Genomic DNA, 17,442 nt, shown 5'->3' with positions numbered 1-17,442 from the left:
CAATGAATCAGAGGATGACTAAAATAGTACCATGGTGCTTTTTGATGTAAAATCATAAGAGTTTACATAACTGAGTGGGATCTGGCAATGATAACTCCTATCATTATTCAACTTTTAAAGAGTTAAATCCTAAAGTTTGACTCCTTCCTACTGTAGTTCATATAGATAACAATCAATGAGAAAATTATTAACGTAAATTCTACTTAGTACTTTTCCCTGAAGCTGTTGGACAAGATTCTTTTCATATCATGAATGAATAAACAAGAACCTAGTATTTTATCCATGTTACCTCTTAGACTTTGAGAGGCAGGACATTTTAATTGTAAGTTAGAATAATATTTTTTTCAGGATTGTTTTTGGACATGTACAGGGTAAAAGTACTATTCAAATTACTTAAAAATAAATGTTAGGTATTTGACACAATGTTATGAGACGCTTAGTTAAACTCCAAGGATTTCTTTGGATTTTTACATTAAGTTATCAAATTCTTTTCAAATGAGGGTTTGGGGAAGATTATCTTGGCTATATTGGCTTTGGTAATAATTCCATTCATTTAGTGTATCTTATTTCCTGTTTTTAAAAATACTAGTTTTGATTCTGAGAAAATTAAGAAAGCCAGTGTGGTAAAGTCAGTTTTCTTTTTATGTAAAAATAAAAAGTCTTACTAATTTTACAAACTAGTTCTGCATTCTAAGTGTGGGGTTACATTAAAAATTTTTCAAAACCTGCATTTTTTTTTTCTTTTTTTTGGAGAGGTGCTTGTTAGGTCACAATTGGAACTCTCAGCAGTATTGCAGTTCTTTCTACACTATTCTTGAAAATAGAGGAAATTTCTGCACTTGATACAGAACAGAGGTATTGTAAGTATAAAAGTTGCAGGGTAAAAATATCATCATACTGTATTGAAGAACTGTGTTAAAATAAGAGTGGAGTAATGGGCCATGGAAGAGACATGTCTTCCAAGATTGACAAATGACTAGGAAGAGAACACTGAGGATAAGAAAGACTTTAGTGGACAATGAGTGTTTAGAATTAGCTACCTTTTCTGAGGACAGAGGAATAATGGTTGTAGATGAAAGGGATTTGTTTTACTTTCATGCTTATTCACTCTCACTTGAGTGGATGGTCTCTATGTCCTACCAGCTGTTTGCTTTTAAGAAGAAAATATCTATTATCTTTTGGCTTCATCACCATGATGAACACTAATTATGAATAGTTTAGGCAGACTGATAGTAGTTAAAGAATCCAGTAAATAGTCTTCCCCAAACTGAGATATTTGGGCAGTCTTCTTTTGATTTATCTTATTGTAGTGAACTAGTACTATTGCTTCTCAAGTTTTATCATTATTTAACATTTCTCCATACAGTCATGTCTTATTGCTTTTTGTCATTCTCATTATTCTTTCTTCTCCTTAGGTAGTATACTTTCCTACAATAAATATTTTAACAATTTTTTCTTTCTTTCTTGGTTCTCTCCCTATTAAACTTCCCTCAGTTTCTAATATGTAGTATGTGCAAAGAGTGCTTAACTAGCTACCTCTGTACTTTAGACATGATCTTTACTCTCTCTAGCACCTTCTTGACACATCTGGAATATAAGGGGATGGACTAAAGCAGTGTATCTCAGTGAAGATTGTCATAAATTGGCTTCCATGGAAACAAACTGAGAGGGAGAGTTGAATGCAGAAGTTTTACTGGTGTGTGTTCATAAGAGATACTTTTATAATGAAGTTGAGAAGGCAGGATTGGGCAGAGGGAGAAGCTAACCTGCAATAGGTTACCAATTGAGGCCCTCAGTCAATCATACAAGGAGCTATAGGAATAGGAAGGCCCTGTGGAATTGTCCCAAGTTGAAGCAAAGGAGTCAGCCATTGTTTCCTGTATCAGCAGACATCACCCATGGGTACCACCTGGGAGGGGGAATAATAACCTTGGGCAAGGCAGGTCTCTGCAGCAATGCCTGATGAAAGACACAGCTAAGATCCAGAAATAAGCAATATTCCCAGAAACTGGGAATGGGCGGCCTTGAAGAGAGGACCTGGGTAAAGCACCAGTTCTACTGCTGGTACTTTCGGCAGGGAAATTCTTTGTTATATGGAAATAATTCAGGCATTGCAGGCATGTGGCATCCCTGGCCCACCCACTAGGACCATCAAATACTCTCCAAAATTTGAAAGTAATCCTTAGGAACCTATTAGAAAATCACTGGAAATAACTGGGCACAAAGATTGCTCATGTCTACCACGGCTCTAACGTTGTTTCTGAATGTGTGAGTGTATTCTGTATTAGAGTACTAGCTGATTAAAGTTAGAAAAAAAATCTGGCAAGTGAATGAATCTATTGTGAATCAAATAATGCTGTGCTGGACTTACTTGACTATAAATAGTTATGTGGAATTACGGGGTATAAGGGCATGAAGATTTTAAAAAGCATTGCTTTATATTGCCCTGCAGAGCAATTGGACCAATTTATACTCTCATTAGCAATCTAGCAATCATGTCCTTTTACTTTTTTCTCCCTATTAACTTGAATCTCTGTAAATTTCATTGATACTGTGGATGGGGTCCAGGAAGGGAGGTAAGAAAACGCAGCTTGTGTAACATGCTGCTATGCCTAGTTTTACTCAGGTTTCACTAATGCTTCCAAGGACCACTTTGACAACACAGGAAAGAGCCAGGCAAAAGAGAGCAGTAGGATTGATAGGCACTTATTTACAACCAATATTTAAGAAAAACCAGAGCACTTAAAAGAGGTAAGCACAATTAGCTGGGCGTGGTGGTGCCCTCCTGTAGTCCCAGCTTCTTGGGAGGCTGAGGCAGGAGAATGGCTTGAATCCGGGAGGCGGAGGTTGCAATGAGCCAAGATCACACTGCCACTGCACTCTGGCCTGGTGACAGAGTGAGACTTCGTCTCAAAAAAATTGAAATATAAATAAAAAATTAAAAAATTAAAAAAAGTAAGCACTTATAGGGAAGAAAATGGAAATGTTTTAAATTTTGACCATAGAATTCAAATTCCCTTGAAGTCAACCTTTGTTTCCAGCTTAATAGATTTAGATTAGTTCAACTCTATCCTTTTAATATCTATTAACAGTTCAAAAAGAAGTATCTGCTGTTAGCTTAGTCTTGCTCCCAAGAGGCCAGCTGGTGCTGGGTTTGGCAGCTTCTCTGGAGAAAGACTCAATGAGTGTGGAGACTAAAATAACAAACTTGTTTTGAGACTGAATGCTTTCAGAACATGACTAGAAACTTTAAAAATTAATTCCAGAAGTAGCCAACTACCATCTACGAATAGAAGAACCTGTCTTCCACATTTACACAGAATCCTTGATGTGGTTAATTTCAGAATCCTTTATTTTCCCTTGTTTATTTTTTTCTGTAACTATGATTCACCCTCTAAATAATTAATCTGTCATCGTATTTTAGTGTATTGGTAGGCACCATGACATTTTTCTACACATTGCTAGAAAATGAGTCAGCCAATCAACAGTGTGTGTTGGATACTAGTATTATATCACCCATTTTAGTTTAAAAACAAATTGACCAGCAGACACTTACAATTTTACTTTGGAAAGGCTAAAATTATAAGGGTTAGGGCAAGTATTAGCTATACCCCTTGATTTTAGATTTCAGAAGCAATGAATCAATTATCTTAAATGTGAAAAAAAAAAATACTAGGAAGACTGGTCTATTTTAGTGTAGCTGCAAAAAGAGAAAAACAGTATTCCTCTGTAAAAACAGATTGGTTTTCTTTAATTAATGTTTATGAGCCTATTAAAAAGATGAATATTTTAATATAAATTCTTTGGTTGTAAGAAGTTTAATTATTACAAAGACAAAACTTGTTTATTAAAGAAAAATCAGGAAATATTGAAACAAAAGGAAGAAAATAATATTTATGATTCAACTATTCATAGACAACCATGTTAACCTTGGTTAATATTTTTCCAAACTATTTTCTTTTCTTTCTTTGGTTACACCTTTCTAGACTTAAAAATATGTATTTGATTACATAAATTGTATTATGCTATAAATAATTATCCCCTAGCCTGCTTTAATCAAGTAACACTATGCCAAGAACAGCTTTCTAAATATTAATCTACTTCACTTTCCTAAAGAAATGAATAACATATCATAGTATGGAAATACAATAATTTGATCAGCAAACCGAGGGACACTTATGTTGTTTGAAAGATGTCATCATTTTAACTACTTTTTCCGTAAATGCCTTTCTACACAACTTATTGAATGCTTGTTAGATTAGTTCCTTAGAAACATCCCTAGCAGTAAAATTACTACTTTGAAGGCACATATATTTTGATATTGATGTAGATTGCTAGATTCCTTTCCAGAGAACTTGTACCTATGTATTCTCTCATTGGCAATGAAATGAGTCCCAACTTTCCCAGCACTGGGCATTAATACTCATAATAATTTTTGACAGATAGGTGAAAAGTATCAGATTGTTGTTTTAATTGTTATCTTTTGCTCATCAGTGAGATCATCTTTTAATTACTAGCCATTTTCATTTATTTTATGAATTGTCTGTCTTCTGATTTTTTAAAAACAATGTTCATCTTTTTAAATCGATAATTTGTACTTTATTAAAGATATGCTGCAAATGTTTTACTCAATAATTTTTATATCTTTTGACTTTGTTTATGGTGTATTTTTTGAACAGAAGTTATAATTTTACATGTCAAAACTTTTAATATTTTCCTGTATGATTTTTGGCTTTTTAGCCATGCTTAGAAAGAACAGCCTCAAGATAAAAATATTGTAATTTTTAAAATACGCTATTGGATTTTTATACATAAAATTTTATTTTGGGGACAGGTATGGTGGTTCATGCATATAATGCCAGCACTTTGGGAATCCCAGGTAGGAGGACTGCTTGAACCCAGGAGTTTGAGAGCAGCCTGGTCAACAAAGAGAGACTTATCTCTACAAAAATTTAAAAAATTAGCCAGATGTGATAGTGCGTGCCTGCAGTCATAGATAACCAGGAGGATGAAGTGAAAGGATTGCTTGAACCCAGCAGTTCAAAGTTGCAGTGAGCATGATCATGCCACTGCACTTGAGCCTGGGCAACAGAGCAAGACTGTCTCTAACAATGACAACAACAATCATGATAAAAGTTACTTCCTCTGTAGTTTATTTTTTGTGTGTTATGGTGTGTGGTAGGATTTCTTCTTTCCCAAATGGTGGGTTATTGTCCCACTTATATTTATTTTATAATTCAATATTTCCTGTTTATTTCAAATTATCTTTTAATATTCTGAATTTTTTATTCTCTCGCATTAATATGTATGTTTGAAACAGAATAAAGGAATATTTGATAGTTTAGTCTCTCATGAGAATGATTCTAATGCTTCATTACATCTAGGACCCCTTATGGACAGAACCCACTCTATGACCATTGCTGCCAGCTCTTGAGCTTGCTTTTGATTTTATTACACCTCCATTTGATGCCTATAACCTGAGAAAACTCCTTAATTTATCTGACCTTTGATTTATGCAGTAGTAGAATAAGAATCCTAATAGATAATGATAGAACCACCTCAATTAGGTTGTTTTGTCTAGCATATTAGCTGCTACTATTATTAGAATCTTGAGTTTTCCAATGGATTCATTTCCCACCCAGCAGTCAGAAAAGTTCGACAGTGGTCACTTTCTGGACTGTCTTCAGAACTCATGGTCAGCAATAAATGTGGAGCTCTTGCTCACTCTATCTCTGCTCTTTTTCGTCTCACAAAGACCCATAACCTACTTCATGAGAGAGTTAATAATTAATGGCATGAACTTTCTTGCATATGTTTCATGCTCTCGATATACATTATGATCTTTACTTCACAACTAAAAACCAAAACCAAAACAACCAAAAAATAAAAATAAAACAAACAACAATAAGAACAAACACCAGAGGCTCTGGGTGATTATATAGCCAGCCCAAATTTACACATCCAGGAAGGATCGCAATCAGGATTCCAATTCAGGCTTTTGGTTTTATGCAATTCTTCAAATAGTCAAACTTTTCAAGATTTTATCTCTGGACACTTGGCCTTTTGTCCTAGGATTTTAAAAATCTCCACTTAAATATTTTAAAAATGCAGTTTCAATTCTTTCACATTCTAAACTTGGGAGCAAAGGTGCAAGTTAGGTAAGTATACCTTAACATCTTGTCCATCTTTGCAATAACTTATTTCCTTTATCTTGTGTTCCTTATGTGATTCTCTATACTTTCTATTAATCTCTGAAAACCTGGAAAGATATCAGCATCTCTTAACCACTTTCTCCTTCTTGAAAACGTTTGTGGCAGTCAAGCCTTTCTTCACTTGTGGAAATCAAAATAAAACTACTTACAGAACAGAATGCTTGAAACTTCTCTGACTTTATTTCAACCTTGATGACATTCTTGCTGTAGGGAATTCAACTAAAAGAAATTGTCAGATGTAAGGGCTATAGTCATTGCTGAAAAGGTGAAAATGTGGAGGCTTCCGTAGTCGAACTAACTGAGGTTTCCAGCCAGCTTTTCACTTTCAGAAACCTTTAAAGACATTTAAGTCCTGCTTTTCTTCAGTTTTCTTATCCACTGCCTTATTCTTTAGGTATCAGGTGTTTATAGTTTTCATACTAAATTGTAGTGTCAAAAAAATCACCAGATGAACACATGCGTGTTCAGAAGACCCAAAGTCCTGAAATCGTTTTTTAGAGTGTGCCCAGAGTGATATAGTGAAACATTACAAGTCAGTGTTGTTGGTGAATTATGACCAAGGTCATGGAAAACACATTGCTTTTTCTAGTGGTTGCATGATTATCATGCCTCTGATGATAAATCTGCACCCACTGAAAATGCAGTTAACTTACCTTGGTGATTTTGATTTATTAGCCTTGCAATGGACAAGATTGCCCATTTGTTAGTGCTTGTTTTATATTTGAATAGCTTGGAAGCATATAAATTTGAGGCATAGCTTAGAGTTGGTTTAGTTATTTCATAGTTCATAGAAGGCATCTGATCAGAGAACTTTGGTTTCTGATATTTCTATTGTGACACTATATTTTTTAGTATAGTGAGGATACCTGATTTACATTTTGGAGCATCTCTCTTCATGATCAAAGTTGAAGTTTCAGAGAACTGTCAGAACTGTAATAGAAACAGGAAAATTGCCAGTGAACAATCAACTTCATTTGGGGAGTAAAAGTTAGATGGTTTAAATAGAAGACATTGAAGGACTAGTGACCAACAAAATGTATTTTATTTAGTTTCTCTTTGAGCTTTTGTTCAAAATAGACATGACCCTGAGGGCTTTTATTAAAAATGGTACTTAATATTAATTATTCAGAGGTATCTGCCAGCATTGGACTGGAATGGCATAAGAAGATTCTTGAATGAAAGTATGTGACTAGAATGAGAGCTTAATGAACGCGTATGGACTTTGAGTGCCAAAATGTAGAATAAATTATAGGGTTAAATTGACCATTGAAAATGTTACTTGTTAGCCCTAGTTCTTTCGTCTTCCTTATTACAACATGAAGCATAGCACATTAATAGGATCTTTGTAATATTAGTCCTTGTGTCAGGGTTTCTCAGTCTTTACAATATTGTTTTTTTTGGGTTGGATAATTCTTTGTTGTCAGGGGTTGTCCCGTGCATTGTAAGGGGTTTAGAATCATGGTTTAGCATCATCCGTGGCCTTTACCAATTATATGCCAGTAACGCTATCCCCATTGTGACAACCACAAATGTCTTTAGACATTGTCAAATGTCCCCAGGTGGGTAAAATCATCCCTGATTGAGGATCACTGCCTTATAGTGGTGGTGCAAGAGAGAATAGTGACCAAGAAGAGTCAATTTTGAAGATATCACAATATGTGTATTAAGATCAGATGCCAATCACAGTATTTAGTGTGTTTACTACCAAGCCCAGTTAAGCTGAACTCTTATAAATTTAAACCAGTCAGAGATGGCTGCAAAGTAATTTCAGTTTTCTAGGTCTAATACTGTACAATATTTATTAGTTTTGCATTCAATATTGTATTTGATGTAATCTAATACTTGGTTTTATAAGCACTGCAGTTTTAATCATCCATGGACAACTGTGGTTTTATACTGTTATGTAATGTTAAATATTTTAAGAAATGATGAAAAATAAGGAATGCTTATCCTTCACTCAACTTTTATTGGTTCTTCTAAATCTTACATGTTAAAAGTAGAGTCTTTCTCCTATGAGGCATTTTATTATTTTCTGTTGTCAGATTTGGTGTTCTTCACGAAGGAGCTTAGTCTGTACCTATACTGTTTGGAATAGAGAGCTCCCCTTGACATAGGCAGGATGATAATAATAGCCAATTATCTAATACATCACAAATAAATATTCTGATTCTAGAATTCTTTTGATGCCCAAAGAAGACAGGCATATGTGAGAAGAAGCAATCAGAAGATTGGCAGGATTTAGGAATCTATTTGAAATATTCATTACCTATTTTGAATTGGTCTTAAAAATTTAAAGGAATGTAAAGCTGGATAATTAAAAATTAAAAAAAGGAAGAATACAAGGTTTCTATGCTATGAAGCAACTGAGATTATTATGATTTTGGGGCAGTGAATTTGTTTCTAGAAGTTTTGTTGGAACTAAGGCAAAAAGGTAAGTAAGTACTATCAATTGGCTTAAGTAGTATTAATTATCTGTTTCTTATAAAAAGCTTTACACACTTTCTGCAAGGCACATTTTTTTTCTCATGGAATTTGTTCAAAGAAATAAGTTTTCTTAGGATTTGATAAAATTATGTTTATAAATATTTTGCTTAGATGATAAGATACATGGTTGACAGTGTTTTTTGTTTTACAAGCCGTGAATATATTTTCAGTGAACTCTCCTGTGCCTTCTAGGAAGAAAAACAAATGACTTTGGAATGAAAAACTTTAAGATAGAAGTTACTAATATGCCACACTGTCTATATATAACAACTCAGGCCCCTTGGTCAGTGTCTGATTTTAAGCAGCATTGCATCCTCATGTGCCTTCAGTTATAAACTATACCCCCATGTAGCTTCATGAGTTGGTTTGCTTATTTGGGCTACTTAAAATTTTCCTTTTAAAGGCTAAATGATTTTGCCAAATTAAATACATTTGATGTTAATACTGAGCTGTTATGACTATTGTCAACAGAGACCAACACTTATTTGAGAAGCCTCTTACAAAGAGAAAATAAAATCGTGCATTTTCAAAGAGTAGGATACTCTACTATTGCTTTATTTTTGTAAATCAACACCATTACTAAATCACTTTTACATATAGATTTTTAGGGTGCTCTTGAACACAGACTTATTTAATCTCTTTAAGACTGAATTGGAAGATTGAATGTGGCATGAGAAAAATCCTAGCTTTTAACTGTATATGATTCATATTCCAGAGTGATCATATACAGAATCGTCAGCATTATACATTTTTTACTCTTGATAGTCTCTGCCCATTGGTCAAATGCTAATAATCCAAGAGACAGGTCAAAGAAATTATTCAGAGACATTAATCTTAACTATTAATTAATCTTAACTGTCCCTAAGTGAGATGGAACAGAGGTGAATAGTGGTTTTAGAATAGTTATTCTGGATACCTGATTGATATTTGTCATTTGTTATGAAAAAAATCTGTTATGGAGTTCTAAAAACATACTAAATATTATCAGTCTATTTTTTTGGAATGATTAAGTATAAAGATATCACCTTGAGCATCTTGAAGTAATTACCCTGTATACTTAAGATAATTAACTTGATAAAGACTGGGTTGTTCTTTCAGAACGGACTGTGAAAATAATTCTGGTGGTAAGAGATCATTTTCTAGAGCTGATTCCAATATAGCATGACGAATTATATGTTTTCAAGGGGAGGAAGTTACAGGCTTGTAACATGATTTTTAATATGGAACTATCAACATGAATTATCATTTAGAGTGAAATTATTTGACCAGTATTTGATGGACATTTGTACTTCAATATTTCCTCTTGGAAGGTCTTGCAATTTTAAAACATAATTCTCTGTATTTTAGAAGTTTAGGTAGTGTGCAAAAGGTTTTATTGCAATGAATATTAAAGAACTCAGGACCTAGGCTCCATCTGATTTTCTGTATCTTAACCATATCCAGAGAGTCTGCTGTTTACTTTTAGAAATGTAAAGGAATTCATAATATTCGTTTCAACTGCTTCTTACCATTCAGATACTTTCTTCATGAAGCCCTGGACTGCAGCATGCTCATAATGAATTGCAGTTGTTCAATTATTGGGAGGTTTGTAATGAAGCTTTGGAGTTCTAAATGGGTCAGAGCAGGTTTTGCACTTTATCAGCTTGTGAGAAAATCCAAGTGGCACTCTGTACTAAGGACTCTGGAATAATAATTTTGGCACCTGTTGGTCTCTGTTTTTCTAAAGAGAGGAGGATATTATTGAGGACTAGCCAATAAATGAATTCTTTAAAGGTATTCCTTATCTGGAGATGAATCAGTTTGTTCTAGCTCAAAATAAAGATGCTTAGATTCAAACAAGATTCTAGTAACTTAAGTAACTAAAGTGGAGTAGGGGAAGACATATAGGTATCTAATTACTTCTCAGATAGCTTTTATCCAGTCTCCTTATTTTAGGTTTCTGTCTGCCTACCCATTTTTAATTCCCAGTTTTAGAGAAATTGGTATTGCCAGTTGCTGAGCATTTGGGGGTATCTGTTGTGTAACTAGTTAATTCTTGGCTTTTCCTAGCACCCACTTAAGATTGAGCTTTCTTGGGTGTAGCACTTCAATTACTACTTGTCCACCTGCTTCTCAGCTTCAAAAATTTCATTGCCATTGTCTCCTGTCCTGTTCTTCCCATTCTTGTGGGTTCATGTCTTTTAAAAAAAGTTGCCTTAGATACATTTGTTCAATATTTTATATTACCCTAGAACACCCTATTCAAGATGTACCTTTGAGTGGGAAACTGACAGCCTCTTTCAGACGATAGATCTGAAGTTAATAGTACAGCAGGATCTGGTGTAGAAAATTTACTTAGCTGAGAAGGATTTATTTTTTGAGTGGAAAGAAAAAAATAATAAAAATTTTCTTGTTTGGGGGATACCAGGACTAAGAATGCTTTTCTTGTGTAGTAACCCTTAATCCAGCCCCATCATGTGAATTTTGAATATTAAGACAAAATGTAATATTTTAATGCAATGAAAAAGTTCACCGAGGGTTAAATATAGCCTGACATTTCTGCAAAAAGATGCTCATTAACTCTGAGATCTTAATGTAGCTGACTGATAACCAGGATTAAGTTGTTGATTTTTAAAACTATTAGAGTAAAATGCTAGAGGCTTTTATCATGACCAGAGAGGTCTGCATTGTCACATGGGTGTAGGGGAGGGCAAAATATACAATTAGCCAGAGCAGAGGATCAGTTTCAATTTATGTCAGTGAAACTGAAGGCCGAGAGTAAGTAGTTCCTTCTCTTTGTGTTTTATACCTCGTATAAGGGCAGAAAAAAATACACTGTCAATCAAAGCAAAAAGGTAGCCCTAATCACGTCAAACCTAATTTATTAACAATAATGATATGATAGCATTGTAATTATGAATGTTATTCCAAAATTTTAGATAATAGCTAAATTTTAAGAGAATACTCTGTAAATACTGTTTGAGGAATAGTGGATTTTACTGTCCTCAAAGGATAGTGTGTGTGTGTGTGTGTGTGTGTGTGTGTGTGAGAGAGAGAGAGAGAGAGAGAGAGATCTAGAAGGTAGAATGGATAAAATGACAGGAAGAAATTCAGCATGAGGTTTCTTTTCCAGTATATTGTTATTGGCATCTTCATAGTATACAGAGCTGTATCATTTATTTCTGGTGCTCATTCCTATCCTCCAATTAAAAGTTAAAAAACATGTAACTAATCTAAAAAGTGTCACTTCCCCAACAAAGGATTTGCCCTTTGTCATAGTGATATTTGGTGTTTAAGGATGACTCTTAGGAATTTGGCTCCAAATTAAAAGAAGCATTTGTATTTCTCAGTTCGCCCAAAGGAGTAATAAACCATACTTTGACTTCTGAAGTCTGTTTCAAAGTCAGATGCCTTCCTTTGAGAGTACTTTGCTGCTCACTTATAAAACTGGAAAAGGACATTTCAGTCAATGCTTTATTCTCCTAGTTAGGAATGGAGGCTGAGTATGTGGCCACCAACATGGATAATTTAAAGAACTCTTAGAAGGCCCTTCTATCAAAACATATCTCCCTGAATGAAGCCTATATATTTCTCTTTACTTATTTGAACTGTTTGAAATTCTGCCTGTTACAGAGTCACTCACATTACAGTGTCCTCTTTTAAAAGAAAAATATCCCAGGGAGGGTTAAGTAGTCTATTAATCAATTATTCACAGTCCAGTGTGGCTTAGTTTAATTAAATTGCTTTTCCGTAGTTATGGACATTTTGATGGAGCCCAGGAAGAGAGAAAATGGAAGTAATTTAGTCCTCGGGATTTTTCAGTATAAGGCAAGCCTGAGCTGAGAGCACTGAAGTGGACTCACTATTGTCATCCAAAAGGCAGAATGAGGACCCTGGATACCTGGGAGTGGGGCAGAGGAGACAGGAGCTAAGAGAGGAAAAGAGAAAGAGAAGCAGGGAAATGCCGAAGATAAACTTTGACATATTGTGGATCAGTCCATTCGCTATCATAAAAGCTTTTACGTTAATATTGTTGAGTACTGTGCTGAAATGGTTTTGTATTTCTTTTTTGAATTTGTTTTTTGTTTTAATATATATCTTGATATTTTGGGAAAAAGAATGTAGACAAGCTGTATTAGAATGATGCCATAAACAGACAGTGCTATATATATGTTATTCATTAAACATGGTTATGGATTAATTATTATCCAAAGCAAGGAGAAAAGCTCAGAATTACTCAGTTAAATAATTTGGAAACTCTGTTGATGGAAAGAAATAACTAGATTTCTATCAAAGATGAATTTTTTACATGTGCTTTTGGTACATGGCAGGGATAATGCAATGTAGTTGTGTCCTTGGTAGACTTGAAAGATATTTCAGTTCAAGCAGGTGCCTTTTTTTTAAGGCTTGCTCTAAATTGTAAAGACTTTGAAATATAATACACTTATTTCAGAAATTTTTAGGCTTATTCTTCTTATAGAACAGTATCTATGAGTAGAAAAGCAAGCTAAGAAATCTAACCAATCTTGGTTAATCACACCAATTGGAAACTGACAGCTATAGCAGGGTTCAGGCACCACCTACTACTTCGAGTGTTTAATTTGCAGATATGTTACATAGGAGGAATGAAATATCATTCACACAAACTTGGCAAAGTTTGGCGGGTTATATAAATTCAAATATAATAGCTAGGGTGATCACATGATTTATCACCCAATCCAAATCCAGGCGGTTTTGAGAGTGAAAGGTGATGTTCAAAATAATTAAAATTATATGTTTTTGGCTGGGCATGGTGGCTCACGCCTGTAATCCTAGCAATTTGGGAGGCTGAGGTGGGCAGATCACGAGCTTAGGGGTTCGAGACCAGCCTGACCAACATGGTGAAACCCCGTCTCTACTAAAAAAATACAAAACTTAGCCAGGCGTGGTGGCACGTGCCTTTAATCCCAGCTGCTCAGGAGGCTGAGGCAGGAGAATCGCTTGAACCTGGGAGGCAGAGGTTGCAGTGAGCCGAGATTGCACCACTGTACTCCAGCCTGGGTGACAGAGGGAGACTCTGTCTCAAAGAAAAAAAAATTATATGTTTTTGAAATAACATGTATCCATCTATTAATAGGTTTATTATGTTGGTATAAGCACTTGCTCTGTCATCCAGGCTGGAGTGTAATGGCGCAATCATGGCTTACCACAACCTCTGCATCCTGGGCCCAAACAATCCTCCTGCCTCAGCCTCCCAAGTAGCTGGGACTACAGGCATGTGCCACTGTGCCCCATGACGGGTTTCATCATTTTGCCCAGGCTGGTCTCGAACTCCTGGACTCAGGTGATCCACCCACCTTGGCCTCCCAAAGCGCTAGGATTACCGATGTAAGCCACCATGCCCAGCCCGTACTCTAACATTGTAATACCTGTGGGGAGGAAAAAGCAGCTGATCTATGACTGAGGGAGGAGTTGGAGATACAGTTATATATCTGTATATCTACAGAGAGAGAGAGAGAGAGAGGAAAGAAACATGGAAACGTCTTTCCGTGTTCCTGGCCCGCGGCCGTCGGGTGTGAACTGCGCCGACCGCTCTGACGGTTCGTGGCCCACCGCTCCTTCGCGGTCCCTGCCGCCACCGTCCACACTCAGCGTTGTAGAGAAGATGGTGGGTCGGAACAGCGCCATCGCCGCCGGTGTATGCGGGGCCCTTTTCGTTGGGTACTGCATCTACTTCGACCGCAAAAGACGAAGTGACCCCAACTTCAAGAATAGGCTTCGAGAACGAAGAAAGAAACAGAAGCTTGCCAAGGAGAGAGCTGGGCTTTCCAAGTTACCTGACCTTAAAGATGCTGAAGCTGTTCAGAAGTTCTTCCTTGAAGAAATACAGCTTGGTGAAGAGTTACTAGCTCAAGGTGAATATGAGAAGGGCGTAGACCATCTGACAAATGCAATTGCTGTGTGTGGACAGCCACAGCAGTTACTGCAGGTCTTACAGCAAACTCTTCCACCACCAGTGTTCCAGATGCTTCTGACTAAGCTCCCAACAATTAGAGAATTGTAAGTGCTCAGAGCTTGGCTGAAGATGATGTGGAATGAGAAACAAATGTCAACATAATAAAATCTCAGTTAAAAATATTTTAAAAATTCTTGGTAGTTGAGCAGCTCTGGGGGAATAAGCGCAAATATGCTTGTTATGAACTACGCTGAAAATCTACCTAATGTTTACTTTGTGTAGATCCATTTGTCTACTTTATTTATTTTTCCCAGTGAAAATTGTATTTTGATAGAGAACTTTTCATTCTATAAATACACTATGAGTTACTAAAATGTCATGGATTTTGTTTATTCCTGAAACATAGTTAAACTGTACATATGACATGGCTTATGTTAAAAATACCCAGTGCTCAGTTTTGAAAGATAGGCAAAAAAAAAAAAAAAGTATAGGAGAAACTGAAGAATGTACACTTTTTTAGGGGGCACATTTTGCTGTAAATCTGGAAATTTGATAGACTTGATTGTGTTTGTGAAAACTGAGCATTAAAGGTTTTGATTGATCATTTCTTTCCATTTAATCTCTGAGACATAAATATGTGAGGTGTGCTGCTGTGCTGGGTTAACAGCTTCCTTCTCTTTCTGTGTATCAGTCTTGAAATATTCTGTTTAAATCAGTAGGCTTAATGTGTTCTGGGTATTTATCTCCTTGTATTTTAAATATATGTAGTTGCAAATAGCACCAGGAATTAGATCTCTGTACACCCCTAATCTAGCCTTGTGAGCTTCGCCAATTAATGTGTGCTCACTTTCACTCCATTTGTTACATGAGAGAATGCGTCTGCTGATCACTGAAGTGTCCCTTTTAGCTTCTGATTCATTGGGTTCTGTTGGGCATCTTTAAATCCATCTTAACCTGAGGAATGTATGTGGGCAACCAGGCCCTGCATTTTTTTATATTCTGAATTTTGCATGCTTGCCTGACTTAGTATTTCTGAATTGATACTTTTTTTAATGGTATAAATATCTTGATTTTCACTGAAATTATATGGTTCTGTCACTACTCTGTAAATTAATCCGAAACTTTTGAGGTAACTGGGATGATCTGCTTGTAAAAATGTTTGTTGCCTTTTGCTTTTATCTTCAATGTACCTCCTTAATCCTACTTCAACTTGATTAATTTATCTTGTTAAATGATGAGAGTAAGTTGCAACCTTGTGACTGAAGACTTGAAAAGAGTGGAGCAGGTGGGACCTCTTATTCTCAAACAGTGACATATTCTCCGTAGTCACGGTTTCAGAACTGAGTAAGGATCCTTGGTACTTGGTGGCATCTGTTGAACTGAGGAGCATTTCTCATTGTAAAGATTGCCTTTGTTCTGTCTAAAAGTCTGTGGAGAAATCCCAAAGACTTTTCCTATGTACTAGGCATTTTATTTTGAATGACTTACAAACTCTTCTTAATCATTATTAATCTCGTTGTTTTTTGTGGTGTAGTGGAAGGAGAAACAGTTCTAGTTTCTGCCTCTGATTAGCCGCACAGCCTTGAACAAATCATATTTGTTCAAGTTAGACTAGGCGACTCACATTTGAGGACTTTTCTCGGGTGTCTTGAGGGTTTGTGATCCTGAACCCTTAAACAGTGCTTTTTTGTTACACAGGATGCTTTTTTGGGGGGGTGACCAGTACAAACATGCCAGTTAGTTTTACTAGTGGGATCCCAAATCCAAAGCAGTGTAGTGGTGATTGGTCAGTGACTAACCAGGCAGCTAAGAAGTCTTAGGCAGCAGCCCAGACATGTATAGAGGGGCAGTTAGAGGGAGAACGGGTGGGAAAGGGAGCAAGGGGCAGACAGCTCAGCAAGGAAAGAATGGGCTCAGAATAAGGAGGGCTGGCTGGAGGAGTGAGGAGCAGCTTAAGTTTGGGGAGGGTAGAAACGCCATTTCCTTGGGAACTGGAGTGCAGTATGAGGTGGGTGTCACTTGGCTCTGAACATACTGATACTGGCCTTGCTGTAATGCTTGAAAAGGCAGTGGTATCTTCATTTTACAGTTCATTAACCCAAGTACATTTTCTTATTTAAATGCCAACCTTGGTGCTTTAAAATGAGGTACCATTTTTTAAAGCTAGCTGTGTCGAGTTAAAGAAAAAAATTAGCACTTTTTTTCTCCCAGAAATGTAATTGCCAAACACTATCCTTTCCCATCTTAAGTTTTACAAGGTGATATAATCAGCTCGTTGTAGTGATGCTGGCCAAATAGTGCTCAGCAGGTGAGAACGAAAAAAACCCAGATTTCAGTGAACTAATACACAGCTTGAGCGTTTCCATGTGCTAATGTTACACACTTACCAAAAAAAACTTTGGAAATGGCAAATAGTGTATTAGTGCAACAGTTGACATGCTTCTTTGGGCAAAGATACATTGTTTTGTTCCACAGTTTGTACTTAAAAGCGAAAGAACATTTAAAACATAGACTTACTGGCCGTAGCAATGCTGGCCTGTTAACTGATAACTAGAACTTAGGTTCACATTTATGTAAAGTATGTAAAACCTCGTAGAGCATGCGTAGTAGGCACTCAGTAAGTGTTTGGTTCCTTTTGCCCCTCGGTAAGTTTATCATCCTCCCGCCTGCCATCCTGACTTTATTAAATCAACCTGTGGACCAGTGTTAATGAGATGTTATTGCAGAAGAGATTGAGAAAATTGGTATATCATGCAGATAACATACAAAATCTGTTTGTAACATAAAAAATGCAGTTTTATTATTGCTTGTGCCTCAACTATTTAAGTGAAT

General features: G+C 36.0%; 2 protein-coding genes and 1 long non-coding RNA gene across 6 annotated transcripts in view; 2 read left to right on the top strand and 1 right to left on the bottom strand.

The window, feature by feature from the left end:
- LOC134736504 (uncharacterized) overlaps nucleotides 1-8,303 on the bottom strand; it is a 36,088-nt gene extending 27,785 nt beyond the window's left edge. Inside the window, exons 1-2 of the long non-coding RNA XR_010120568.1 lie at nucleotides 8,200-8,303; nucleotides 7,079-7,142 (exon numbers count right to left, since the gene is read on the bottom strand). This is a non-coding gene — a long non-coding RNA (uncharacterized lncRNA). The remainder of the gene's footprint in view (nucleotides 1-7,078; nucleotides 7,143-8,199) is intronic.
- Nucleotides 8,304-8,442: 139 nt separating this feature from the next.
- IQCM (IQ motif containing M) overlaps nucleotides 8,443-17,442 on the top strand; it is a 646,606-nt gene continuing 637,606 nt past the window's right edge. For all 4 annotated transcript variants that reach the window (XR_010120562.1, XR_008657267.2, XM_063638261.1 and 1 more), the window contains exon 1: nucleotides 8,443-8,643. The gene's annotated coding sequence lies outside the window, so the exon portion shown is untranslated. The remainder of the gene's footprint in view (nucleotides 8,644-17,442) is intronic.
- On the top strand, nucleotides 14,209-14,984 carry LOC129481123 (mitochondrial import receptor subunit TOM20 homolog). Its single transcript, XM_055276085.2, has one exon. It carries the CDS (start codon nucleotides 14,320-14,322, stop codon nucleotides 14,716-14,718), a length of 399 nt encoding a protein of 132 aa, XP_055132060.1. The 5' UTR covers nucleotides 14,209-14,319; the 3' UTR covers nucleotides 14,719-14,984.

Source organism: Symphalangus syndactylus, chromosome 4 (assembly GCF_028878055.3).
Source record: "Symphalangus syndactylus isolate Jambi chromosome 4, NHGRI_mSymSyn1-v2.1_pri, whole genome shotgun sequence".
NCBI classification, from domain to species: Eukaryota; Metazoa; Chordata; class Mammalia; order Primates; family Hylobatidae; genus Symphalangus; species Symphalangus syndactylus.
Note: the sequence above shows the minus strand (reverse complement) of the source record. Positions and strands in the feature narration are given on the sequence as shown.

Excerpts from the sequence above, each read along its gene's own strand:
- LOC129481123 (XM_055276085.2), top strand. The coding sequence starts at position 14,320 with ATGGTGGGTCGGAACAGCGCCATCGCCGCCGGTGTATGCGGGGCCCTT.